We start from the raw sequence: 26192 nt of genomic DNA on the forward strand, positions 1-26192 counted from the left end.
ATGGATACACGAACCGTGTAACGCGAATTAGGCTCACGAGAGGCACAGTCGAGCAGCGTCGAGTCGGACCAATCTCAACTTATATTTCTTGTCTCGCCCTCGCTTCTTCTCTGTATACATTACGTGGTTTGTGTCGGTTGTTACACCCATTGTTCCTGCAAGGGATCTGATCTAGACTCTTCTGTTTCAGCCTCTTCACGTTGAGTTGCCCGTTTTCATCATCCTGCAGCCAGCAGGCTTTTCTTCCAAGGCATGCAGGGTTACCTCGCATAGGTGCTGTTGCCGCCGCCGCCATCATTTCAGAATGATCCCGCACGTGATCCCAACCAGCAGCATCTCGGCTTTGGAGTTGACGATGAAGGTGACACTCCAAGTCTGATGGAGGCAATTGAAGCAACATTCAGCTTGCCATGTTCTGGTGGCGAGTGGGGATCATGCGTCAGGCTCGGCTATATCAACACGGCCGAAGTGGATGCGAAGATCATAGAAGAGCATCGAGGCAACAGGGGTAATCTCGCTCTATACTGTAGATGAATTGGCATGCTGCGGAGAGTAGGCAACAGTACATATGGGTGGTAAGTATTATTGCTGAGTCTGTCTCGCGCATGAATTTCAAGGCTGTTGCGGAACGACTGGTACGACCCCTATGCCTGTGACAGACCGCCAGACGTGTACACCGACTCATGTCACAAGCGACCCCGTGGCATCACCATTGTTGCATGGGTATGTGGCCTTTAAGAAGCGGCATGATGTGGGCTTTTGAGGGATCTCAAATCCACTGAGCCCCATCATATATAACGCAGCGACAACTCTTCACCCCCTGTCCGTGTTAGGAACAGCGACAAGAACAAAACCCTCCAAGGAGCCAGAGTATACCAACTGCGTCAAGCCGCGCTACATCCAACGCGCGTCAGTCGCACTTATACAGTTGACAATCATGTTCACCTCACGAGAAGGGGTTACCCTCGACTCAGTGGCTGCTCCTCTGCGGCGTTGGCTCCTCAAACCGATGCTCTCAGTGCCGGCAGCACTCGTCTTGTCAGGCCTCGGATGGAACAATCCCAACACAAATTCCGCCAAGGTGCTGGCTCCCGTCTATCTCGCCACCTTGGCTGGCGTTCTTCTGTCTCTCAACGAGTACCTGGACAGGCAGTTCGCAAACAACTGGGTATCGGACAAGACGTGGAACTGGGACGAGGAGATTGTCGTGGTCACAGGAGGAAGCACCGGCATCGGGGCCAGCATTTGCAAGCAGCTGCTGGCGCGGAACCCGCGCACACGGATTGCGGTCGTCGACTATGCTCCCCTGAGCTGGAAGCCCGAGCAAGAAGGTGTCCGTCTGTCGTACTACGAGTGCGATTTGAGTAATTCAGACGCCTTGCGGTCGACGTGTGAGCGCATCAGGGCCGAAGTCGGGCATCCAACGGTGGTCTTCAACAATGCAGGCTTGGTTCGCGGTTCCACCATCATGGAAGGGTCGTATGGCGACGTCGAGGCGACGGTGAGGACGAACCTCATCGCCCCGATGCTGATTATCAAGGAGTTTCTCCCGGAGATGGTCAAGAGGGACCACGGGCATATCCTGCACACGGGCAGCTTGAGCTACTTGACGCCGCCGGCCATGATTACAGATTATGCGGCGACAAAGGCCGGATTGCTGGCACTGCATGAGGTGAGCCGGGCTTGAGATTCCTTGTGGTATGATGAGAGCATTGAACATGAGTATACGTGAGTATACAGCATGCAATGTATAGGCAGAGTCTGGGAATCTAGGTGATCCAGCGTGGGCTTGCAACTGACCTTGATGCAAATTGTAGGGTCTTCAACTCGAGCTCAAGCACGTCCACAAGGCACCGCGTGTGCGCCTCTCCCTGGGCATCTTCTGCTTCATCCGTACACCGCTCATCAGCGGCCATACAAATGTGCCCAACTTTCTTCTGCCGTTCCTGCACGTCGATACTGTGGGCGAGGCCATGGTCGATGCGGTGTATAGCGGTTACGGATCGACCATTTATATGCCTGGCCTCAACAGAGTAGCAGCAACGTTGGTGAGACTTCTTTCCTACCCCACCCATCTCTTGCTTGGTTGGTTTGGTTATTGCAGAGCAGGTTAGCTGACATGATCCTCTTGTTTCTGGTACGTCGTAGAAAGGAGGCCCCGAATGGTTCTTCCGAATCATACGAGAGAGCACGGTCAACTTCCGAATCAATTTCCAGGGCCGGCAACAAGTCGACAAGGAGACGGGCAACCTGCAAAAGGCGTAGGTGGAGAATACCAACACTTGCTTCGGCATATCGATCCGAGATACCTGTACAAAGAACGGTTTTCCACGTGGCGAGAAGGCTGGGAGATGCCCTGAGTTGGTGGGGGAGCGGCTGTTGCTAGCCCAGGCGGATGGTCCCTACCTGCAACGATCCTTGTCTCGTCCAGAGTGATTATCGGGTCCAGAAAGATCAAATAGGTACATGTGGTGTAGTACTCGGTGAGTCGAGGTGTTGTCAAGTATGGATATAGACACATGAGGTACATAAAAGGATGATAGGTTGGTATTCCTCAAGGTAGATCAGGGCAATAGTATATGTACAAATGCCGTAAGATTGTCAGGAAGCTTTGCCGCGGAACGGGCGAGACTGCCTACAGGGACGAGCCACACGTAATGGGAATAAGGCAGGGTGATTCCCAGATCCAACATTAATATGTTCACGGGATAGTTTACGACTGCTGAGAAGCTTGGGGAGTGAGACGGAATCTCCTAACGCAACGCCACCAACAACCTTTACCTAACCCAAGGACCAACTCCCTCGTGTATCTTCAAGTGCCACTTGCCTGCAATGGCCAAGTGACCAAGGACATGAATGCTCCTTTCCTAATTACATTACTGCTCGTAAGCTCCTTTTCCCGCGTACAAGGCAACTACAGGCGGCTCTTTGAGGAGGTGAATCTCACACAGGTTTTCATGGTCCTGTACTCCGCACTCTCATAAGAAAGGGCTGATTACGGGCACGTGTTCCGTTCCGTTCGGAAACTAGTCTTTGTCGATTTCAGAAGGTGAGAAGCGTTTGCAGAAGATCCTGCTGCCGCTTTGGGTTGATCTGCTTAACACATGTGCTTATCATCTGCCTGACACTGTGCACACGCCGAAGCCACCCCCAGCAGCTGTACAGTGCTTGCTTGATTTCCTCACACAACCCCATGGCGATGCTTCGGCAATAACGAGCCGGCGTCTCTCCACCAGGAGAGTCACATGTGCCAACACCTTCTTTGTATTGGTTGTCGACGGTTGGCTTTCGCTCTTGAAGACTTCTTGGAAGAGACAAAAGTTCACGTTGGTTGGTTCCGATAAAAGCTAGGAGAGACATGGCAAGGGAGGCAAAAGCCGCTGTACGTTATCTGGAGCCCTTCGACGGTGCCCAAAATGGAAGGCAACCAGCCCGAGGGCACGGTAGGTCGTGGGTGTATATATTCTCTGGATTCACCTCGACGCGTGCCTTGCAGCTGATAGCCGACTTGTTGAGTCTACAGGGCCAAGGACGGACACTGGCCATTGCTGCTGTCAAGCCATCGATCCGACTCGGCAGACGACCTTTTGCTATCAGCTGCTTGAACCTGGATTGGTTGATTGAGTTGGTACGTGCAAAATGGCTGCCGAACCCAACCAGCCTGAAAAGTCGCCTGTCGAGGTGGCGACTCGGGGAGACGGCGAGGATGCTGTTGTCGTCGTTGCGAAGGACTCGGCGAAGAAGCGACAGTCCCTGTCGGACATTTTCACCATTGTGAGTCTCGGTTGTCATCGAACGCATTGTGAACAATTAGAGCGAGAGAGGCTTCATACAATGTTGAGATCTTGAGTCGGGAGTGCAATTCTAACAGCGGCTCTGCTGCTTCAACCCAGATTGCAGCCGGCGCTGCCCTCATCTCGGATGGCTACCAGAATAACCTCATGACCATGTCCAACGTCCTCTTCAAGAAGGAATATCCCGCCCAGTACACCTCTGCCGTCAGCACCCGCGTGTCCAACTCTCTGCTGGTGGGCGCCATCCTAGGCCAGGTCACGGTAGGCTTGACGTGCGACTATCTGGGACGCAAGACGGCAATCGTCGTCACGACGTTCCTCATCGTCGTCGGCGGTATTCTGGCCACAGCCGCCCATGGAGTCACGATTGACGGAATGTTTTGGATGCTGACGATTGCAAGAGGCATTGTGGGATTCGGTGTTGGTAAGATGCTCTTTTCCCCTTGCTGCCTCTCTATGCCGTGATACCTAGAGAGGCATCAAACATCATGTCAGAAATGTAGACTAACAGAAGTTGTTCACGGCATAAAGGCGGCGAGTATCCCGCTGCCAGCACGTCGTCTTCCGAAGCGGCCAACGAACGTGTCCTGGATAAAAGAGGACCAATCTTCATCCTCGTAACGAACCTACCCCTCTCCTTCGGCGGCCCCCTAGCCGTTTCCATCTTCCTGATTGTGCTGTCTGCCGCTGGCCAAGAGCATCTGTCGACGGTGTGGCGAGTGTGCTTTGGCATCGGCATCCTTCTCCCGCTCTCGGTCTTCTACTTCCGCCTCAAGATGCTCAACTCCAAGCTGTACCGCAAGAGCGCCATCCGGCACAGCGTGCCGTACGGCCTGGCCCTGAGATACTACTGGAGGACGCTGATTGGCACTTGCGGCGCCTGGTTCCTTTACGACTTCGTGACCTTCCCCAACGGCGTCTTCTCCGGCACGATCCTCTCGTCCGTCGTCGACGCCAACGACCCGCTCCGCAGCACTGCGGAGTGGCAGCTGTTGCTGGGGGCCATTGCCCTGCCCGGCGTCTTTCTCGGCGCGTTTCTGTGCGACAGACTCGGCCGACGCAATGTCATGATGATTGGCTTCTCCGGATATCTCGTCTTTGGCCTCATCATCGGGTGCGCCTACGAAAAGATGACAAAGATAACACCCCTCTTCGTCATCTTCTATGGTCTAATGCAGAGCTCTGGTAACTTTGGGCCGGGAGACATGCTGGGCCTCTTGTCCTCGGAGAGCTACGCCACCAGCGTCAGGGGCACTTTCTACGGCCTCAGCGCGGCACTAGGCAAGACGGGGGCCGCTGTAGGCACGCAGGCTTTCACACCCATACAAAGCAACCTGGGCAAGCGGTGGACATTCATCATCGCCGCCATCTGTGGTGTTGTCGGGGTCTTGGTCACATACTTCTTTGTGCCCGACGTGACGGGTGAGGATCTCGCCGTGCAAGACGACAAGTTCAAGGCTTACTTGTTGGAGCACGGGTGGAGCGGCGAGATGGGCCTCAAAGACGACGAGGAGCCACCTGTGGAGGAGGACGAGGAAGTAGCCTTGCCGGCTGTTGATGAGAAGAGCGTTCGGGCATGATCGAAGAGGGCCTTGAGTTTAATGCTACGAAGTGATACAACAAAATGCATAAATACCTACCTGTAGTCCGCAGCAGTCCTCAGAGTCGACTGCGCCCATCACTTCCTTGAGTATGGAAACATATGATATGGGCATCGCCATAAACATTGCTGCCTTCTCGCCCGCCGATCAACAAGAGTATGGGCACGAGACACAGTCATAGGAAACGTAACATGCGTTATATCCCCAATGACGATGAAGCATTGCATCTGGAGAGATGGCTCACAATCGGTTGGCCCGCCTCAAGTCGGCCACACACATGGAAGACATGGATCATGGTACGGAGAACCACATACCTACCTAGGTACTAATACTGCAAGGACTACTGCTGCTCAGCACAAAGTAGACTTACTCAGAATGTGATGTGTGAAATTTACATGGACCTACTAGCTACATGTACCTACCTAGTGTTACTGCTCAGTACGTTTGACCATGGTTCAGTTGGGGCAGAGTCCAACTGCACGGAGCACAGCATGGTCTTGGTGAGACAGCTGCCATTTACGTGTACTTACCTTTCCGCACAAGGCACACTACTTACCGTACCTACCTAGGTAGCTGATATGAGGCTGGGTGGAGAAAAGACCTCTTTAACTAGAACTGACGAACATCAGGTGTGCAATTTCCCTCTCTTGTTTGGGCGTTTGTTTGCTTCACTCACAGAGGCTCGTCCTATGGTCTCGTTTATGCGAATCACTGCGCAGCCGAGAGGCATCCTGCCCATCTGCTATCTCAACCCCGTACACACCTGTACTTGCCATGAGTGCCCGGTTCACGCCCTGACCCTTGACCACACATGCGAATACCACGAAACGAGGCGTTCCAAGGCATCAAAGCCATCATTGTTGCGTGCCTGGTACTCTATTCGTGCACAACCACAGGCCCGGCGTAAAACCAAGGCGGGGGAGATGCAGTGTAATGCTGCTAGTGCCTGCGAGGACGGCCATCTGTACATGTAGTATGATGATACTCGTCCCCTCGGCAGAGTGTACTTCAAAAGTCTTCTTCTGTGCTCCCCCAGCCGCTCTGGGCCTGGTGAGCACCTACTTGGTCTGTTTGCTGCAGCTGCCAAGGAAAACTTGGCTCCCTGATGCCGTGGCCCAAAGGCCCCGAAGTCCATGACGCTCTCATACAGGCCGTAGATCCAAATGCCACCGCCAAGGTAGGGAGCAGCATCCTCGTGTACTGGCTGCCCCTGTGCTTTGGCCGAAGGAATAGACGCCAGCAGGATCATCATACAGTAGCTTGAATCTTAAGTTTTGTCGGCGTGATGTGCGCAAAATGGATCGATCGGACTCCGCAGCCAAGGGCCGTGCCGCTTTTGTTGGTGACTGGCCAACCAACAGGTGGACTGGATGCAACTCCTTGTCGAATTTAAGCACTTTATTCGCTCCGACGGAATCGACGGAATAGACGCCGCCGATGCAATGCTGCCGCTTTCTGCTCTTCTGCAGTCTGTGGCTCCGACCATCGCCTGACCGATGAGCCGGGGTCTGTTTTGGAATAGTGTCATACCGGGCGCAAGGGACCTGCTGAGAGTTGAGAGCATGCAGCAACATGACTCTGAGTTGCCAAGGCCGAGACTGGGCGTGCTACCAGGCCGTAGCATCGTCAGTTGCAGTGGGCATGGAAGAGGGCTGCTGTGTTGCTTTCGGGGCGGAGACTCGACACGGGGAAGAGGCCGACGCAACCAACAGAAGCAGGCATCTCGCCTCCTCAGTGATCGATGGGGGGTCGCCGTGACGGATATTTTAACCATGCCAGCGCTTATATCCATGGCCGAGGCATCATAGAAAAAGAGGGGATTGGGGCGAAGAGAGAAGGGTGACCATGCATCAAGGTTTGATTTCTTGTCTTGTTGCCGCGCATCATGGAAACACAAGACCGTGACCCTAGTTTATCTTTGCTGTACGAGGTTACATGCCTACGTAGTTTGGGTGTGATGGAGGACAGAATCTGCCTATTTAAATGGCATAGAATCTCCGTTGACGTTCAGTTTGAATATCAGTCAAACGCGTTGAATGATTCTCTCCGTCGATAGCCTACGTATACCTTCTTTACATGTACTACTTACAGCATCTTTCAAGTAAGCATCTGCACTCTCTTGGATATCGAACCACATCTAGATTTTCTACTGCCAATTGTGCCTACTAGATGGACAGTCCTCGACACATGATGGCGAGCGACAAGACCACATACAGCCAGTTTGCCTGCATCGGCACAGGCTTCTCTGCCATAGCCCTGGGATGCACCATCAAGCGGTGGTATGGAATAACGGATATTCGCTTCTTCGAGAAACACAGTGATCTGGGCGGCACCTGGTTCATCAACCAGTATCCAGGTATGAAGCTTCAGTTCCAGCTCATTCTCCCTTTGCCTTGGCTCTAATGCTTCGCCAGGGTGTGCTTGTGATGTCCCGAGCGTTCTCTACAGCTTTTCCTTCGCCCCAAACCCCGAATGGTCCAAAGTCTTGCCCTCCAACGACGAGATCTGGCACTACCTCAGCAAAGTCTGCGATCAATATGGGCTCCGTGACAAGATGACCTTCAATTCCACCGTCGAAAGATGCGAATGGGTCGAACAAACGGCCCGTTGGCGCATCACTGTCCGGGACACAGCGTCCAACACCACTTTCACCCACGAATCTCAGTTCTTGTACAGCGGATCGGGCTTCCTGGTCCATCCTCGCAAGGCAGATCTACCAAACATCGAAAGCTTTAACGGCCCCGTCTTCCACGCCTCCCAATGGCGGCACGATGTCGACCTGACAGACAAGAACGTCGTCGTTGTAGGCAACGGCTGTTCGGCTTCGCAGATTGTCCCGGCCATCAAGGATCAGGTCAAGCACGTCACGCAATTCGCAAGGTCCAAACACTGGATCGTTCCCGTTGTCAAAGTCCCCAACACGAAGCTGATCCAGTGGCTGTTCATGCACATTCCGGGAGTCCTGGCCCTTGGCCGCTTAGTCACCTTCTTGTTCATGGAAAACAGCATGAGGGCCTTCTACATGACCAAGGCTTCTGCTGCCTTCCGGCGTCAGGTGACTGCCGAGGCGGAGCAATACATCAAGGAAAACTCCCCTGAAAGGTATCACGATATGCTGATTCCCGACTTCGAACTCGGCTGCAAGAGGCGCATCTTCGACCCGGGGTATCTGGCGAGCCTGCACTCCGATAGCGTCACGCTTCGAGACGACCCCATCCAGGAGGTGACGCCCAACGGCATTCGTTCAAAGAAGGGCTTCACCGAGGCCGACATCATCGTGCTGGCCACTGGCTTTGAGACAAATACGTTCTGCACAGGCATCGACATTGTTGGTCGGGGAGGCGTGACGGCAGAGGAGCATTGGAAGTCTTTGGGCGGGCCTGGAGCATACAACTCGACCAGTATCTCAGGCTTCCCGAACTTCTTCCTCTTGCTAGGTGAGGCATCCTTCCTTGCTCGCTGCCCGGGCATTTCTAACGTGGCACAGGCCCGAACACAGCCACGGGCCACACCTCGACCGTCATGGCCATCGAAAACGGCGTCAACTACTCCCTCCGGCTTATTGAGCCCATCCTGCGGGGGGAGGCTACGGCTATCGACGTCAAGCTCGACGCGGAGAAGGCATATACGAGCCAGATTCAGACGGCTCTCCAGGATACGGTGTGGCTTTCCGGGTGCAACAGCTGGTACAACCGGACGCAGAATGGAATCTTGCGCAACGCCATGGCCTATCCTTATTCGCAAGCATACTTTTGGTATCGATGCCTGTTTCCCGTGTACAAAGATTTCGATTACGATGTGAGTTGGTCCCCTATCTCCACTGCTGGCCCCTTCTCCCACTGCGTGTCTTACACTCGGCGTCCGCGACGACTGATTTGCCAACGCATCACTCCAGGTTGCGAAGAACCCGCCGCGCAGAGCGATTTGGAAAAGAGCTATCAAATACCTCCTCTATGCGGCGGCGTCTCTATCCAGTCTCAGTCTGATGATGAGCGGGACCAAGAATCAGTGGGATTTGACACGTGTGTGATGCCTTCATTGAGAGACCAGGTAGGCGGGTTCGGGAATGGCACCATGGCCCATGTCAGGTTGTAGAACATGTCGCAGACAATCATCAGACTGAATCAAAGCACTCTATGACTCTGTCATAAACGCCACATTGCCTCTCCGGAGGGAGCACATGTGCCGCTCACACAAATTGACCACGACCCATGTGTGTTACAGGGCTTCATTTCGCACAAGGCTGGCGGCTATCGGTCCATGTAAGTTTTACCTCGTCAATGCCCACCCACACCGACCTGAAATTCGAACACCACAAGCTCACAAACTAATTCACGGGTATAACTTTGTGCCCGTGGCGGCAGACGTTGTAACTGAGATTCACTGCTCGTATCAGTACGGGAAAAAACCTGCTCCCTCCTATTCTCGCGTACGACAAACCGATGACATCGCACGTACTGTCCAAGGCCACCCCCCAAGTGAGACACTCATCACACGGCACCTGGGACGAGAAATTGCCGGCTGAAACCTTGTCGGGTTTCGATTCCGAGATCGAATCGTGGGAGCAAAATCTCAATCACGTACAGGCTACGTGCGGCATCGGGGGATCCTCATTTCTGGGTTGATCATCTCTCTCTCTCTCTTTTTCTCCATCTTTGCTTTTTCGTCTCCCCCTCCTCGACCAGGTGAAACCAGGGCTCAAAAGAGAAAGCACAGCAGCATCGGAAGTTCCCCCACCCCCCTACTAACCCTTCCTGCGTACACTACGCATGCATGTCTTAGTATTATTGGGGGTTGAGATTTGTTTGCCATTCTGGTTTGCGTCCGCCGTAGCTTCATCCCCCAGAATATCCTCCTGTTTTCAGTAGATTACAAGCTTACGACGTAATTTGCTCACTTACCTCCCATAGAATGGCTCCCACCACCGACAATCTTCCCAGCCTATGGATTCACGAGCGGCGTACAAGCACACTGATGCCAATCAGACGGCCTGCAGGATGCGGCCTGTGCCGGGGCCGCGGGCCAATCACGGAGGCCCTTGGTTCTTGTTTGCGTAACACTCGCGATGAATAGCAGACCGGCCTCGTCAGGGCAAGGGGGGGCTTCCTCTCAGCCGTCCTTGGGCGGGGGAAGATTTGCTGAGACCTGGCACACCGGAAAGCTGAAGGTCCTCCGGGCTGCTCCGCTGCCTGTGTGCCAAAGTCTGGGCTGGGCTTGACCGGTCCTGACTTTCGGGCAGGCCAGAGGATGATGCTCTTGGTCACAGCTGCGTCGAGCAGAAGATACGTCCTCTCCATCACCATGTACCTACGTGCGTCTCTGTGTCTCTCCTCCATCCATCTCTCTCTCTCTCTATCTCTCCATACTTACTACCCTCACTTACTCATTAAACCGTACTCACTCTACCAATGTCTCTGATCTTCTCTATCCGAGTCTTTCTTCCGTAAATAGGGGGCTTATGAGCTGGCTACTGATTCATAAAATCTTTCTCCAACCATCCAGATTCCGACCCGTCTCGCTTCTCTTCTGTCACTTTGGCTTCTCCGCCCTGCCAAAGCATCCAGCATACTAATACCGACGCTTGTTTCTAAGATTACATCAGACTTGTTGCGTCACGATCACACATAAGGTACACACAAGCACAAGCACACAGACATACAGCATACACAAGGCAGACGGCATTTGCAACCAAGAAAACCATGGTTTCACATGTCAAGAAGCTCGGGGCCGGGGCCAGACAGAATCCCAAGGCTACCCGCACGACATCCAAATCGAATCCCAAAGCCAACCCAGAGCCAAGACCAGGGCTAGGACCGGCACTTGTATGCACTCTCGCCAGCGCCGGGTAATGTGCAACGGCTTCAAGCAAACATGCGTTGGCTGTGCCAATGATGTTGTGCCCGAGCTCTAGCCCCAAAGTATGGCCGTTGACCATGGCTTTGGCAATGCCGAGTAAGTCGACGGGGGAACAGACAATGGCTATGGTGACCAGGCACTATACTGACAGATTGTCATGTAGAGGGGAAAGTTCCGTATATACGGAGATATGGACATCACAACCCATGCAGATTGAATCCGGTAACAGCAGCAACGACAATGGCCAAGTGCCTCACTCAAACCCGAATCCGCCGTCTACACTCGCTGTTGCCCCTGGGATGGGAGGGGAACCGCGGAATGAGGGAGACGCCCCGGCATCAGGCCAAGAAAACACGGCGCCCAATGGCTGCCAGGGGCAACCGTGGGCTGGAGCACCATCACCGAGCTTCCTGAGCGGAATCACACCCTGGACGCCCATGGACTCCTCGATTTTTACTAGTCTTCAGCCATTCAAAATACCCCCAGAAATCATGAGCGCCGAGGCGTTGCTGGCTTCTGCAGCGACCACGGACCCGAGCCACGGGATGTCCGTGCCCCTTACAGTTGACATGAACTCTACAGCAGCTGTGGATGCTTCGAGAAGGATGGGGATGAATGTTCTAACAGATGGAGTTGCAGCACCGTCTACATATACGAAGTCCGCAACGTCAACGGTTCCTCCAGCGCCCAAGGCATCAGCACCCATGGACGGTTCAATAAGAATGGATCGTCAAGCACCTTGAGCCTCTCGGGCACCTGAAGCTCCTCCGGAGTCTTGGTCCACTCGACGATTTACAAACTCTGCAGCCATGAGTTCTCTTTCAACGATAGATGCTTCCGCAATTAACTGCAATTATGAGCTCCTCGGCTTCCATGTACTTTCCGGCGCCCAGAGATCCACCAGAGACTATATCTCCCCACGAACTCATGGTTTTGGATGAACCGAGTGCTCTCCAAGAAGCCATGGGGTCTCAAGCAGTCGCTAACCAACTAGCAATGAGGATGCTCCCAAAATCCAACCGGCCCCCAGTTTCCAGAGCATCTCCGACAGCAAAAACTGCTCCGACGGCTATAGATCCCGCATCGTTCACAAACCCTCAGATACATATAACCATGGGGCCGACAATGGGCAACCCCTCGGCGACTGACAACTACCGTGCGCCGATGATCCCGTTCACCTTCCAGCGCCCTGCGGCAATCAAGCCTGGGAAGTCCCGTACAAAGAAGGGCTCCTCAGCCTCAGCAGCCTCTAGGATTCTTGGGGGTCCCCGAACGAGAAGCAAGGCCTCGGCATCAACGCCCATCTAGGGGGGTGGACACCCTCGAGAAATGTTGACGACTCCATCAATATACCGACACCCTCCGCCATCTTGAGGCCTAGTAGTAGTCACAATTCTTCCGGCTTACATGGGCTCCTCGGAGCCAAGACAGCTTCCGATAATCTTAGTCTCACCGCCTCCCGAAAATCCTCGTGCAATCCTGAATTCATCTGTGGACGCGGGTTCTCCTTCAGCAGGTTATGATATGAGATCTTTGCGCCCGCCGCCAATCGGAACTTTCCCTCCAAATGCGGCACTTCCCAAGCTCCTTGGCTCAACCGCTTTGGGTCCCTTTGCGGCTAAGATATCCTCAGTCCTTCAGTTGGGGGTTGGCGCTAAACAGAGCCACCTCGGCCTGCAAATGTTGCGGATTATCTGTGTGTTCTTCAGAGCGAGAGTTTCTATGACGAGAAGAGGCCAAAGGGAGCTCCTGATAAGCTGAACCCAATGCTCAAGAGAGCACTACTCAATATGGAACAGCTCGTGGCAAATCCTGCCCCTTCTCCATCATCCTCTTCATCTTCCTCTACTCCCTTTTTCCTGATCCCTCCTCGCAGCCTATCCTTCCAACTGCTCACCATATACCGACATGAGGTCTTTTTCATGTATCCTTTTTTCAACATGCATTCATTTGAAGAGGCCTTGTGTAGGCTCTTTACGGTTTCACCATGTCCCGGCGTTGCACCAGCGGATTTCGGTCTCGGCTGCCCAAAGGAGGCGGATGGCACAAAGCCCCTGTTTCGGTGTGCTCTCTTCATGATGCTCTGTCACGCAGTCTACTTCCTGGACCTCGACCAAGAGGGCAAAGCAGTTCTTTCGCGCATCTTCTGGAATGTGCAAAGCGTTTCATGACGCCGGAGCTCCTCAAGAGAAGCAGCTTGGCAGCTGTGCAGACGTCTCATTATTGCTGTAGCCATCAACAGCTCCCTTCTTCCAGAGGTCCAAAGCAAGGTACCTGCCGTGCTGGCATCTCGCATTGCTCGAAGCTTGGGCATTGATAGCGGACATGATCAGACTCCAATCCCTGCTGCTGCTGCTTCTTCTTCTTGTCATTCTTCTTCCTCGAACCCGGGTACAGCTCCGCTGACAGCTTCTCCGGGATTCCCTTCTCATGCTGTCGCCCCGGATCCTGCCGCCTATTCCGCGTCCCGCAGTCCAGCTAGCGATTCTTCTCAATTGTCTTCTATCCCAGACACGGTTCCATATGCTCTTCCGGGCACCTCTACGCTTCCCTATGCTGCTGCTTTGAATTTGGATACGAGCCCGTATCCGTCATCCTCTAAACCTCATATCTTTCCCTATGATACTACCTCGAGCCCGTCCCTATTCGCCCGTTTCTGGGTTCCCTACCATTCCATTGGTAGACCCCTTGATAGCGTCCTTCGATCCCGATCCGAGCTTCTGCGGAGCGTCTATGGATCCCAACGCAGCCCTTAGGATAGATTTCCCGGTTGCTCATCCGGCGGCTTTCAGCATGCCCCCGTCGTCTTCCGGTGTGATGCCAAATCCGCCGCCTTGGGATTCCAACTTGGCCGACCTTGTCAGCTTCGGCGATCTCATCGACCTTGACTCGATGTCGATGGACGCACAGACTATGTATCAACTCGATGCCTCCGTGGGAGGCTTTCCGGGATATGACAGCGGTGGTGACGGTCAGCCAGGCACCATCAACTGGCAGGGCTGACGGCAGCAACTTGGGCTCGACAAGTGAAGCCACATGGAGGCTTGCCGTTTGCTCGTCAGGCGATTGACAAGGTTAAAGAAAGGGAAAGATGATTCCTAGATGGTTCATCGGTTGATCGTTTTAATATGGTATATTGGGAGGAGCCTCAAGTTGTGGCAATTGTAGGAAACGCGTGTACACTTTGTAAGTGCGCATTTGGGACGTTGGTGTGTCTCGAGACTCGTTTCTATATATGTAATTCCGATTTATTTTGTTTCTATCATTTGTTGTACAATTCCAGTGTGGTACACTCTTGTATCTTCCACACGTCCATGTCTTTTATCCACTGCGCCGTGCCATATTATCTAGGCCATGCATCGCTCTTCTCTTCACTGTTCCAGCCGGCCCCTTTCCTCTCAGTACCTCTGCTTTCCAGTACCTGATACGAGGAGAACCACGCTGCCGAGCTGCCGCCTCAAGTCTTCCTGGTTCACGTCATGCGTGTCCTCCACCTCTCCCCACTGCTCAGCCTGCCAATCCACCTCCAGGCTGGTAGCCTTGGCGGCTTGCTCGACGCTGAACCGCCCGAATGGCAGCACACGGCCAGTGCCCACGGCTCCTTCGCTCCACTCGGCGACGATCCTCGCAGCAGCGACAAAGCTCTTGCCAGCAAGCACCGCTCGTTCCAGCCCGGCAATCTCCCAGGCGTCGAGGCCCATGACCCATCCCTGGATGACCTCCCGGACGCCCTCGCCCTGTTTCCTCGGCATGATGGAGTGGCCATCGAGCACTGGTTCTATGGTGATTCCGGGCCACACATGGGTCGTCAGATAGCTGACCGTCTCCTCCGCAGCCTTCTTCTGGACGTCCCTCAGGCTCTCGCCGGCATCATTCCTCCTATCATGGGGGCCCGCCGGGGGCGCCCAGCACAGCAGGGAGTCTGTGTCCAGATACCGCAGGACGGTGTTGGTGATGGTTGTGCGAATCTTGGTGGCTTCGGGTCCGTTAGATGCGTCGTCTTCGAGAATGTCAAGAGCACGGCAGACGAGGCTGGTGAGAGGGATGAGGTGCTGCTTGGTGGCCTGCTGAGCGGACGTCAGGATGTCCCACTCGAGGGCCAGGGCAGAGGCGAGGTTCGGCTTGGAGAGTGGCAGGCGAATGATGGCCTTGGTGTTGGGGTGCCTGAGCGGCCGAGCGTCGAGATGGACTTGCAATGCGCCTGCAGAGGAGGTCAATTTGAAGGCCTGGGGGTAAAGGAGAAGAACCGCCAAAGATGCTCCTTGTCAGCGCTTGCAAAGTACTAACCGTCAACCTCTCGTACGGTAACCTCCTTCCAGAATCTCCTGGCCACTGTCTCCCCTTTGCCTTCTTGCGCACTTCGAATTTCCCTGGCCGTCTTGAGCAGTTCTGCATGCTTCTTTCGCCGCTCCAGACGCTCCTGGGCATTTCGGGCTGCGGGCGTGGGAGGATCGGGAGGAGGCCCCGCGCCGACTATCGGAGCGACATTGGCAGCTCTGGCGATGCTTTGGTGAAAGGGTCGGACGAATCGAGAGCGAGGCAGAGCCAGCTGAAGGGGTATTCGGGTAGGGACATTCATATCTGCACCTCAATATCTTTTTTTTTTCGTCGAGCGAGGGTTAAGGGAAGGAATCGGAACTGATATGAAAAGAAGGAAGCGATGGGAGAGTTGAAAGAGATTTGGTTGTTTGGCCTGGTTTGGTAGTGAAGAGAAAAATCCAGAGGGAGGAGGAGGATCGAATGAGTTTTAGCTGCAAAAGCAGCGAATGATGTCAGCCCTTTAGGGGTTAGCTGGTGTACCTCACGGGCACACAATTGGGGAAAAGGCGGTCGGTGAGTCTCTTCACCGAGAGGCCTGGTGGGGCTTTGGACGGTCCTTTGAGTAATACCTACCTAGGTAGTAGGTACCTAGAGTACCTCTATTGTATCCCTCGCAACACGGCACCATCGATTGGACTATTCATAAGGACAGGAGAGTAATTGATGCAATAGACAGCCCACGATATAGCGCGCCATTCCTGATAGCTATTCACGGCAAGTCATAAAGCGTGGAAGGCCGTTGAGAGCTCAATTGTAGCAGTGGCATTTCAAGGCACCTTAGGTACCTTTATTGCTGGTCAAGCGCAAAAGGGTCCATGCGGGCCAGAAGCCTCAGGTTCCCTCATCCGCCCATACACTGTACAGCTCAAACCCTCGGTCATGCCATCCCTTGAGCATCGCGACAAGAAATCTCTCAACAATCTCCCATTTCCCATCAACTCAAGCAGCACCACACACCGTTTGTACCTTGAAACCCACCGCTCGTTCTGAGCGGCAGTACCTTGACGGACCATCTTCGGCGGACCGTCCCATCACGTGACCCTGCACGACCGTTCCCCATCCCTGAGCCTTACCTGAACGTGTCTACTAAGTATCGCCTTACGTGGTGGTTCTGCTGGGACCTGGGCCAAAACCGCCAACCGACTCCAATCACCGCCATCCTCTCCTCTCCTCCCCGACCAAACCGCCCAATATGAGTTACGGCAAAAAGGACGAGGATGCTGACCTGGGGCTGGTCAAGGTGGACCGCACACAAGTCTTCCAAGAAGGTACCAATTCGCCCGCACATGCGCCTGCGTCTTCCCTCTCCCGCCATACACCTCTTGTCCCTCTTGTCCCTCCTGTCCCTCCAGCTCCTCCCCCCCACGGTCTGCGAGTAAATGTGACCGCGCTCGAGTGCTAATTGAAAGGCGCGCAGCTCGACTGTTCAACAGCTCTCCGATCCAGCCTCGACGATGCCGCATCCTCCTGACCAAGATCGCCCTCCTCCTCTACACGGGCGAGTCCTTTCCCAAAAATGAAGCCACCACCCTCTTCTTCGGCATCTCGAAGCTGTTCCAGAACAAGGACGCCAGCCTGCGGCAGATGGTCCTCCTCATCATCAAGGAGCTGGCCAACTCGGCCGAGGACATCATCATGGTGACCAGCACCGTCATGAAGGACACGGGCGGCAGCAGCGACGCAATTTACAGGCCCAACGCCATCCGTGCCCTGTGCCGAATCATCGACGTAGGTGGACAAATGCTGCGTGCTTTGGCGGCGTTCCATCCCGCCTTGACCGCGACTTGCTAACGCCCGAGGCGACACAGGCTACGACGGTCCAGGCCATCGAGCGTGTCATGAAGACCGCCATTGTGGACAAGAACCCTTCCGTCTCTTCTGCCGCGCTTGTCTCCTCATACCACCTGCTGCCGATTGCCAGAGACGTTGTGAGGCGATGGCAGAGCGAGACTCAGGAGGCGGCCGCCTCCTCCAAGTCGTCGGGCGGCTTCTCCCTGGGCTTCTCCACGTCCAGCGGCTCTCTGCCCATGAACAGCTCGACAATGGCACAGTACCATGCCATTGGCCTCCTCTACCAGATGCGCTCGCACGACCGCATGGCGCTGGTGAAGATGGTGCAGCAGTTTGGTGCTGCCGGGGCCGTCAAGAGCCCCGCCGCCACGGTGATGCTGGTCCGGCTGGCCGCGCAGCTTGCGGAGGAGGACCCCTCGCTCCGGCGGCCCATGATGCAGCTCCTCGACGGCTGGCTGCGACACAAGAGCGAAATGGTCAACTTCGAGGCCGCCAAGGCCATCTGCGACATGCGCGACGTCACCGACGCCGAGGTCAACCAGGCTGTCCACGTTCTGCAGCTGTTCCTCACCTCGCCCCGCGCCGTCACCAAGTTTGCCGCCCTGCGCATCCTCCACAGCTTCGCCTCCTTCAACCCCACCGCCGTCAGCGTCTGCAACACGGACATTGAGCTGCTCATCTCAAACTCCAACCGGTCCATTGCAACCTTCGCCATCACGACCCTGCTCAAGACGGGCAACGAGGCCAGCGTCGACAGGCTGATGAAGCAGATCTCGGGCTTCATGTCGGAAATCACCGACGAGTTCAAGATCACCATCGTCGAGGCCATCCGCACCTTGTGCTTGAAGTTCCCCAGCAAGCAGGCGGGCATGCTGACATTCCTCAGCGGCATCCTGCGCGACGAGGGAGGCTACGAGTTCAAGCGTGCCGTCGTGGAGAGCATGTTCGACCTGATCAAGTTCGTCCCCGACTCCAAGGAGGACGCCCTCGCGCACCTGTGCGAGTTTATCGAGGACTGCGAGTTCACCAAGCTGGCCGTCCGCATCCTGCACCTCATCGGCCTCGAGGGACCCAAGACCGCCCAGCCTACCAAGTACATCCGCTACATCTACAACCGCGTCGTCCTCGAGAATGCCATTGTCCGCGCCGCCGCTGTCACCGCTCTTGCCAAGTTTGGTGTTGGTCAGAAGGACCCAGACGTCAAGAGCAGCGTCAAGGTGCTACTTACGCGCTGTCTGGACGATGTTGATGACGAGGTGCGCGATCGAGCCGCCTTGAACCTGAAGCTGATGGCCGAGGAGGATGACGAGCTGGCTCGTAACTTTGTCAAGAACGGTAAGTTTTGCGAATCATTATTCCAACGCACCTCTTGCTGACGGTTTTAACCCTTCGCAGACAACATGTTCTCGCTCCCCTTCTTCGAGCACCAGCTCGTCCTATACGTCACATCGGACGACAAGTCCACGTTCGAGGAGCCATTCGACATTTCCAAGATCCCCGTGGTCACCCGAGAGCAGGCAGACGCCGAAGACAGGACCAAGAAACTTACCGCTACCACCCCTACGCTAAAGGCGCCAAAGACCGGCCCGACCAAGACGCCAGCCAGCGGCGCGGAGGCTGCGGCAAGTGCCAGCGCCCAGGCTCAGCGATTTGCCCAGGAGCTTATGCAGATCCCCGAGATGAAGGAGTTCGGCAGCGTCGTCAAGTCGTCGCCTGTTGTTGAGCTCACCGAGGCCGAGACGGAGTACGTCGTCAGCGTGGTCAAGCACATCTTCAACGAGCACATTGTGCTGCAATACGAGGTGAAGAACACCCTCCCCGACACAGTCCTGGAGAACGTGTCAGTCGTGGCAACGCCTTCGGACGACGAGGAGCTGGAGGAGGTCTTCATCATCCAGGCCGAGAAGCTGGCCACCAACGAGCCGGGCAATGTTTACGTGGCATTCAAGAAGGTCAACAGACAGGCGTCGCTGCCCGTTTCGACCTTTTCCAACGTGCTCAAATTTACCAGCAAGGAGATTGATCCGTCAACTGGTGAACCCGAGGAGACGGGCTACGACGATGAGTACGAGGTGTCAGAGTTTGACCTCAGTGGCAGTGACTACGTCATCCCTACATATGCCAGCAACTTCAACCATCTCTGGGAGCAGGTTGGCGCGTCAGGGGAAGAGGCGGAGGAGACGCTGCAGCTGAGCAGCATGAAGAGCATAGCCGGTAAGTTCCATCCCAGCCCTTTTTTTTTCTATTTTCTCTGTTTTCTTCCCTATCATCAGCGCCACTCCCTCCCGTCCCTTATCAATTTTCTACTTTGCTAATACCAGAGGCAAACAGAGGCAACGGAGCAGCTGGCCAAGATCCTGTCCCTGCAGCCGCTCGAAGGGACAGATGTCCCCGTCAACCAGACCACGCACACGCTCAAGCTGCTGGGCAAGACGGTCAACGGCGGCAGAGTGGTGGCGAACATTCGCATGGCATTCTCGTCGAAATCCGGCGTGACGACGAAGATTACGGTCCGGGCCGAGGAGGAAGGCGTGGCGGCTCTTGTGATTGCATCTGTGGCATAAATGTAGGGAAGCAGGCGTTGAGGGTCATAATGTATCGGTGGTTAGACAAACGTCTCTGTCAACTTTTATTTCTTTTTTTTTTTTTTTCTGTTCTGTTCTTTTCTTTTCTCGTTTATTCTTCTCGGTCTCGAGTGGCAGACGGCAAGCAAAAATATTTCATTATATCGATATACATTGAAGGGAAATGGAGCGATGATGATGATGATGACTGTAAGTGAATAATTCATCGGTCAATATCAGATAACAGGCTCGCACGGCCAATAGAGTAAATATCCAACAAGTTTCACGCCTTCTATCGGTCAGCAAACAACATAGTCCGTCTTCTCATCAGATAGGTAAGTAGGCTATCCGGGATTAGACGGTGACAAGCTGACTGCTGGTTCTAGTACGTGGCTTGACAGATGAGCTTACTTCCTTGGAAAGGACAGCTGCTTTGGCATAACCATATCCCTTTTGGCATATTGGTGTGTGGTGGCAACAAGCCACGAGGTTGAATCTCACTAGGTACAGTAAGCTGTCGGGAGCAACTATGGCTCCTGAACGTGTATTACACTAGCTCACTCGGACTTACATGCAGCTTTGCTTTCATCATCACGGCATTCTGGCCCGAAGGTTCTGTGGAGCCTTTCATCGCCCATTGATAATGAGAGATGATCAATCCCGAGGAAGGCTTGTGATGCATCCAGCTCGAGTGATACAGACCTGGTGCTTCTCTTCAACACCTTTTGTTGGGATCGTCCAAGGGAGCATGATTACGTCACCTGACGACATGTTCAACATTTTGCCCTCTGCTGCTCGCTTTGAGCTATAGTAGTAGTATTTTCTTGCACAACAAGGATGAATCACATGGAACGTGTAGGGTAAGTGAGACGAAGCGCATGACCTCGACCGAGAACTTCATCATCGATGGCCTAAGCGCCATCTGATGAGATGAGGATGAGGTGTGAATGTTAGAGGGCACCGCTTGTAGTCGGCAGATTAGCGATGGATAGCCGTGGATCTTACGGAGTCTCAATAGGGCGCTGTATTCTGCGACGGGGAACTTGGGGGCCAATCTACAAGCGTGAACAGCGCTAACATCGCTAAAGCATGACCGCTATACCAGCAACAGGACGCTAAATCGCTGCCCGCCATCAATGTCTCAGCCAAAGCATGTGCCAGATCGCGAGTGGGGGGGCGAGGCTGGGTGACGAAAACAGCATGACAGACTGCAACCTTGAATCCAGGAGCTCTGTTGAGAAAACAATGTCGAAAGCATAGGAGAGGGAGACAAGACGAGAGAGCACAGGCAATGACGTGCAATTTGCTCGCAGATCATGGCCAATGCCTCACAAGGCCGAGCAAAGAGCATGAGTGCCCATTGCAGGTGCTATCACGGAGCAGGAGTACGCGTAATGTGTCTGCATTGGGGCTTTCACGTGCTGGCGCTTCGCATTGCTCACCTATCATATACATGTACCTACACCTCTAGTTGCCCTAACCACGAAACGATCTCGTTCTAGTAGCTGGTGAGAGCTGGTGTAGGTATAAGGTAGTACGTGTATGTTGCACCTGCATCTTTCAACGCAGAGCTTCACTATCCATTCAGTTCCGGCGGCATCTGGCGCCCGCCATGACTTGACGAGATTTGGTAGGCGCACTCCGTAGGTAAACCTAGCTTACAGTAGACCGGGGGTGCGTCAGGCACACGCATGGCGGGCTGGACGGGGCTGAATCCGGCCATGCGTACCCCGTACGCCGCAGTACTTGTGGCGGCGCGCCACCCAGGTACACTGCAGCGCTCGCTAGCAGGCCCCCGGCAGAGACGGAAGCCCTCAGCGTTAGCACGACGTGGCGCTGGAGAAGCAAGACCCCAGCTGTGCGTCGAGCTCGAGTAGCGGTACAGTGGGCACGGAGCGCGGCTAGGCGGCCAAGGCCAATCTCCCTGGGCATGCATTTCCTCCTATCGTGTCTTTTCCGCTCGACCTCTCTGCAGCACCTCGCCAGACAAACCACCAACAAGGCAAGCAAGAGAGAGAGGGAGAAAGACAAGAAGAAGGCCACCTTGCACGGGGCTCCTTTTCGACATCTCCCCTTATCTCGCCTCGCTCTCCGCCGAGCAGATTGAAGAACAAAGAAACGAAAGCGACGGCTCTTTCGCTGGCGCGATGAACGCCATACAGCAGAAATGCCGCCCGAAGCATCAGGTCCTGGTGCTCAAGTGCTATCCGCGGACGACCAAGGGAGCAGTCGACGTCAAGCCCAACAGCAGCGAGCTGAGCTATCTGCTCTACTACGCGACCAGCCGCCGGTCCAAGATCCAGAAGATTGGCGCCTTTCTGGAGAAGAAGACGGCCAGCGATGTCTGGCGAATGCGCATTGGGTACGTGCCTCTGTCCGGCCTTTGCCGGGGCATCCGCCTGCAAACCCCTCGGTGGCAACGATGACGGGCTGGATGCCGACCATGGTGTTGAGCTCTGTCCAGAGTGCTGAAGGCTGACCGCGGCGGCATTGCCCGCGCTTCTCTTGCAGTAACGTACAGGTGACGCTCGGCATCCTCGCCGCCTTGGTCGAGAAGTCGCCCAAGGATGCCGTCCTCATCGCGCCATGCATCCTCAAGATCCTCGAGCTCATCCTCCGCTCCAACGACATCACCATGATCGAGTCCTCCCTTCCGACCTGGGAGGCCTTCTGCGAGCATCACGATGCCTCCTCCCTCTTCGCCGACCAAGCGTATCTCAACCAGTACGTGTCCGTCGTCCGGTCCTACGCGCAGCTCGCGTCGACTCGGAACTCGCCAAACCAAGCCGCCTCGAGCCGGCCGGTCCAGATGCGGTGGAGGAATGCCGGGCTGAGCGCCATCAGGTGCATATCGACCTCGGACGCCCTGTCCTCGGTCAGCGGGCGCCAGATCGACATAATTGTGCCCATGATCCTGGAGAACCTGTGGACGGACGACGAGGCGCTGCTGGACGTGCTGCTGGAGCGCGTCGAGGCCGAGGAAAAGGTGGACACGGAGAAGCTTCTGCGGCGAAGGACGAGCGTGGCTACGGTGCAGACGGGCGAGGGCAGCGGCGACGCGAACCCGCTGGCCATCTCGGGAACCGCCATGGACGTCGACAAGATGGCCGAGGAGGACACGGGCGTCCTGGCCTTGCAGTGCCTTAAGAGCATCTTCGTCGTGCCGTCCCGCTCGCAGATCCACTCGGCGACGGCAGCCCTGCTAAAGTTCATCCTGGAGCGCGTAAAGCAGGGAGAAAAGGTCACGGCCGGCGCCGCCGCCGAGGACGGCAACGACCGGGGCTGGGCCATCAGCATCTTCAGCATCGTTGCCCGCTGGGCCCCCGTGCAGGACCGCTATGTCATCTTGGTCATGGCGCTCGATACTCTGACACACACCCTCATGAGGGACGACAACCTGGACCAGCACATCGCCCTGACCGCCATGATCGAGTCCCTGCTGAGGTCCGACATCAACCTCATCGGCCTCAGCGTCATGGACGTCCTCTTGGGCCTCATCAAGCAGATCAGGAAGCTCTTTACCCTCGCAAACGTTGGGAGCCGAGCCGAGACGCCCAGCGACAAGGTGGCGTCGGACAGCGAGATGGAGCAGAACCTGCACCAGCCGCAGCGCAAGGAGCTCCTGGCGCGGCTCGAGCGGTGCGTCGGAGACCTCGCCAGCCACATCTACTACGCCGACCAGGTCTCGGACATGATTGCCGCCATTGTCGGCCGACTCAAGCCCGGCAAGGCGTCGAGCGCCCCGTCGACGCCGCAGGGCGAGAAGACGGAGGGCACCGACCATCAGAGCAACCCCTCGCCTCCCTCGGCCACGGCCACGGCTGACCTTGCCGAGGGCCAGACCAACAACATGGTCGACATCTACTTTTCCTACACGCTAGGCCGCATCTCGGCGCTCCGCATCGTCAAGATCATCCTCCATGTCGCCAACCCCAAGGCCAAGGTCAAGACCAACGCCGACCTGGGCCGGAACCGGGTGCCGACGCAGGTCTGGGAAGGCACTCATTGGCTGCTACGCGATCCCTCGGGCCAGGTGCGGAGGGCCTACATCGACGCCCTGCTTACGTGGCTGGACCTGGAGACGACCCCCATGGATTCGCTGGCCAGGGACGAGGCGCTCGAGCCGCACAAGTCGACCGCGGCCGGCATCCTGGCCGCCGCCAAGAATGCCCGCGACCTGCCCAATGGCCGGCGCGTCGTGTCCAGCGCCTCGAACAAGGACCGCCAGCCGAGGACTCGGCGCTCGCAGTTCCTGCCGCAGCTCCACCTGGCCATCTACGACAACGCGCTGCACTTTGTCGAGTTCGAAAACGACCTTGCCGCGCTGCATACGCTGCTGGCCAAGCTCGTGTCCAAGCTTGGCGTCAACGCCGTTCGCTACGGCGTGCCCATGATCTACCGCCTCCAGGAGGAGATCTTGGCCCTCGACCAGCCCATCCACAAGGTGCGGATCGCGGCCCTGTGCCACGGCTACTTCTGGGCCCTGACCGACAGGTTCGAGTTCGAGGGCTCGGCAGTGGGCAGGGCGATTGGCAACGAAATTGCCCGGCGAAAGAGCAAAGGCTTCTGGGTGCCAGGCATCCAGGTCCCGGCGCTGCCCCTCGACCAGATTGGGCCGCTGGGCCAACCGTCTCCCCCGCCTTCGTGGGACCTCAGCGCTCTCGAGACGGAAGAGCTGTTGCCGTTTGACGACCGCGTCGCTCTGATCCAGTGCATCGCCGTGGGCTATGAGGAGAGCGCCTCGTTTCCGCCAAACAGCCCGTCTGCCTCGCCGGGCCGGACGCTCTCCGGCCCCATCCTCAACACCCCCATGAGCCCCGGGTCCTCTTCCGCGGCGGTGGCTCCGGACAGGGCGTTGGAGCTTCCGGACATCTACCGCGAGGAGATGCTGACGGAGTGGTCCAGAGAGCAAGTGGCCGCCGCCCTGGCTGCCGAGGGCAAGACGGAGTCTATCAACGGCTCGCGGACGGGCACTGTGGCTACCGGCCTCAGGAACCTGACCGGCGGCACCGGCACCGGCCTCGGCGTCAACGGCAACAATGGCTACCTGCCGTACTCGCCCTACGGCAGCCAGCACAACCTCCGACCGCGCTCGTCTCAGACGCACATGATGACGGACCAGAATCACCTTGGAGCCCTCGGACCCTCGCCTAGGTTCCGGCAGGGCAGCATCCGAAGCGGCATCTCGCAGACGATATCCTCGTCGAGCAAGGCCGGTGTCGCCTCGGTGGAACAGCTCAAGCGTGTGCTGTCCGGCAACGTATCCCCCAACGCCTTTGGGACCGAAGACGACAGCGGCGAGAGCATGGTGAGCTACGAGGAAGACCCGTCGGAAAAGAGCTTCAGCCCGACCGGTACGGATCCAGACCGGCCCACCACCTCGGCCGACGGCTTCAGCAGGAGGTCGAGGTCTGGCAGCTCTGGCGCCCCGCTTAGCTCGGGCTCGAACCGCGACAGCCTGCCGAGGCTCCATCTGGATGGTGATGGCGAAGAAGGGGGCGGGCTGGGCATGAGCATCCCTCCCGTGCCCCCTCTCCCCAGCCTCAGCGTCCTCTCGGAAAAGGGAGGGCCGCTGAATGGAGGAGGCGTCGCCGTTCAGGATTATGGGGCAAAGGCTTCGACCAGGCGCACCAACAGCCGGGGAGGCGACAGCATTGCCGCCCGGTCCCTCTTTGGTAGCCACGAGGATGGCGGCAGAACGATGGACCTGCAAGAGCTCCTCAGAGGCATTGACAGTCATCCCAACGAGGGCAGCTTGGGCAACTTGACCAGGCCTCCCTATTGACGGAATACGACTACAGGATGTTCTCTTTCTTCTTCCAGATGCTTCAACCACGCATACGTATCCTAACACAAGCGTCGACAAAGGGGACTCGGATCAGGAGATGACCATGGGTTCCGGTGACAAAGAGCTGCCTGGCCAAGCTCCTTTCACCTTACTCTCACGGGCTTCCACTCCAGTTACCCTATCTCCTACCCGCAACCCTCACGCACACATATACACACAAAAACTCCAAAAATGCATTCCGCGCATTCTTCGCATACTTGGACCGACACCCTCACAAACGCACACATATATACACATCTACATCTATTCGCCCTCATCATCTGAGCCTTTTGGGATTCTCTTATGTACAGTCAGTTATGGTGATGATGACTCTCGTTAGGCGGGAGAACAAGTGCAACGGCAGAGCATGTGGAAGAAGGCTGCATGAGGAGCTTGACTCGCGTTAGTTCATCTTGTTATAAAGGTACAGCACGCACAG

At 55.9% G+C, this 26192-nt stretch overlaps 7 protein-coding genes across 7 annotated transcripts; 6 read left to right on the plus strand and 1 right to left on the minus strand.

The window, feature by feature from the left end:
* Positions 1 to 937: 937 nt before the first annotated feature.
* Positions 938 to 2265, plus strand: CCMA1212_004837 (Short-chain dehydrogenase/reductase family 16C member 6; the record flags this gene model as incomplete). The annotated part of the gene is made up of 3 exons (XM_073702126.1): positions 938 to 1672; positions 1818 to 2048; positions 2149 to 2265. The coding sequence occupies 3 exons, from the start codon at positions 938 to 940 to the stop codon at positions 2263 to 2265; spliced, it is 1083 nt and encodes a 360-aa protein (XP_073559886.1).
* Positions 2266 to 3639: 1374 nt separating this feature from the next.
* Positions 3640 to 5374, plus strand: CCMA1212_004838 (putative metabolite transport protein GIT1; the record flags this gene model as incomplete). Its single annotated transcript, XM_073702127.1, has 3 exons — positions 3640 to 3774; positions 3825 to 4218; positions 4326 to 5374. The coding sequence occupies 3 exons, from the start codon at positions 3640 to 3642 to the stop codon at positions 5372 to 5374; spliced, it is 1578 nt and encodes a 525-aa protein (XP_073559881.1).
* Positions 5375 to 7585: 2211 nt separating this feature from the next.
* Positions 7586 to 9425, plus strand: CCMA1212_004839 (Baeyer-Villiger monooxygenase; the record flags this gene model as incomplete). Its single annotated transcript, XM_073702128.1, has 4 exons — positions 7586 to 7751; positions 7810 to 8832; positions 8883 to 9193; positions 9291 to 9425. The coding sequence occupies 4 exons, from the start codon at positions 7586 to 7588 to the stop codon at positions 9423 to 9425; spliced, it is 1635 nt and encodes a 544-aa protein (XP_073559880.1).
* Positions 9426 to 11094: 1669 nt separating this feature from the next.
* CCMA1212_004840 (uncharacterized protein) lies at positions 11095 to 11994 on the plus strand (the record flags this gene model as incomplete). The annotated part of the gene is made up of 3 exons (XM_073702129.1): positions 11095 to 11217; positions 11307 to 11347; positions 11415 to 11994. The coding sequence occupies 3 exons, from the start codon at positions 11095 to 11097 to the stop codon at positions 11992 to 11994; spliced, it is 744 nt and encodes a 247-aa protein (XP_073559416.1).
* Positions 11995 to 14649: 2655 nt separating this feature from the next.
* CCMA1212_004842 (Protein atp12) lies at positions 14650 to 15832 on the minus strand (the record flags this gene model as incomplete). The annotated part of the gene is made up of 2 exons (XM_073702130.1): positions 15539 to 15832; positions 14650 to 15452 (listed from the first exon to the last, which is right to left on the minus strand). The coding sequence occupies exons 1-2, from the start codon at positions 15828 to 15830 to the stop codon at positions 14650 to 14652; spliced, it is 1095 nt and encodes a 364-aa protein (XP_073559417.1). The 5' UTR covers positions 15831 to 15832.
* An 831-nt stretch (positions 15833 to 16663) lies between these two features.
* On the plus strand, positions 16664 to 19926 carry CCMA1212_004843 (putative coatomer subunit gamma; the record flags this gene model as incomplete). Its single annotated transcript, XM_073702131.1, has 5 exons — positions 16664 to 16839; positions 16989 to 17299; positions 17380 to 18697; positions 18758 to 19576; positions 19694 to 19926. Coding segments are annotated over 5 exons (2856 nt in total), but the record flags the coding sequence as incomplete, so codon positions are not given.
* A 1947-nt stretch (positions 19927 to 21873) lies between these two features.
* CCMA1212_004844 (Protein EFR3) lies at positions 21874 to 25711 on the plus strand (the record flags this gene model as incomplete). Its single annotated transcript, XM_073702132.1, has 2 exons — positions 21874 to 22288; positions 22438 to 25711. Coding segments are annotated over 2 exons (3687 nt in total), but the record flags the coding sequence as incomplete, so codon positions are not given.
* Positions 25712 to 26192: the final 481 nt, after the last annotated feature.

Source organism: Trichoderma ghanense (assembly GCF_004382785.1).
Source record: "Trichoderma ghanense strain CCMA-1212 chromosome Unknown scaffold_4, whole genome shotgun sequence".
Classification (NCBI taxonomy): domain Eukaryota; kingdom Fungi; phylum Ascomycota; class Sordariomycetes; order Hypocreales; family Hypocreaceae; genus Trichoderma; species Trichoderma ghanense.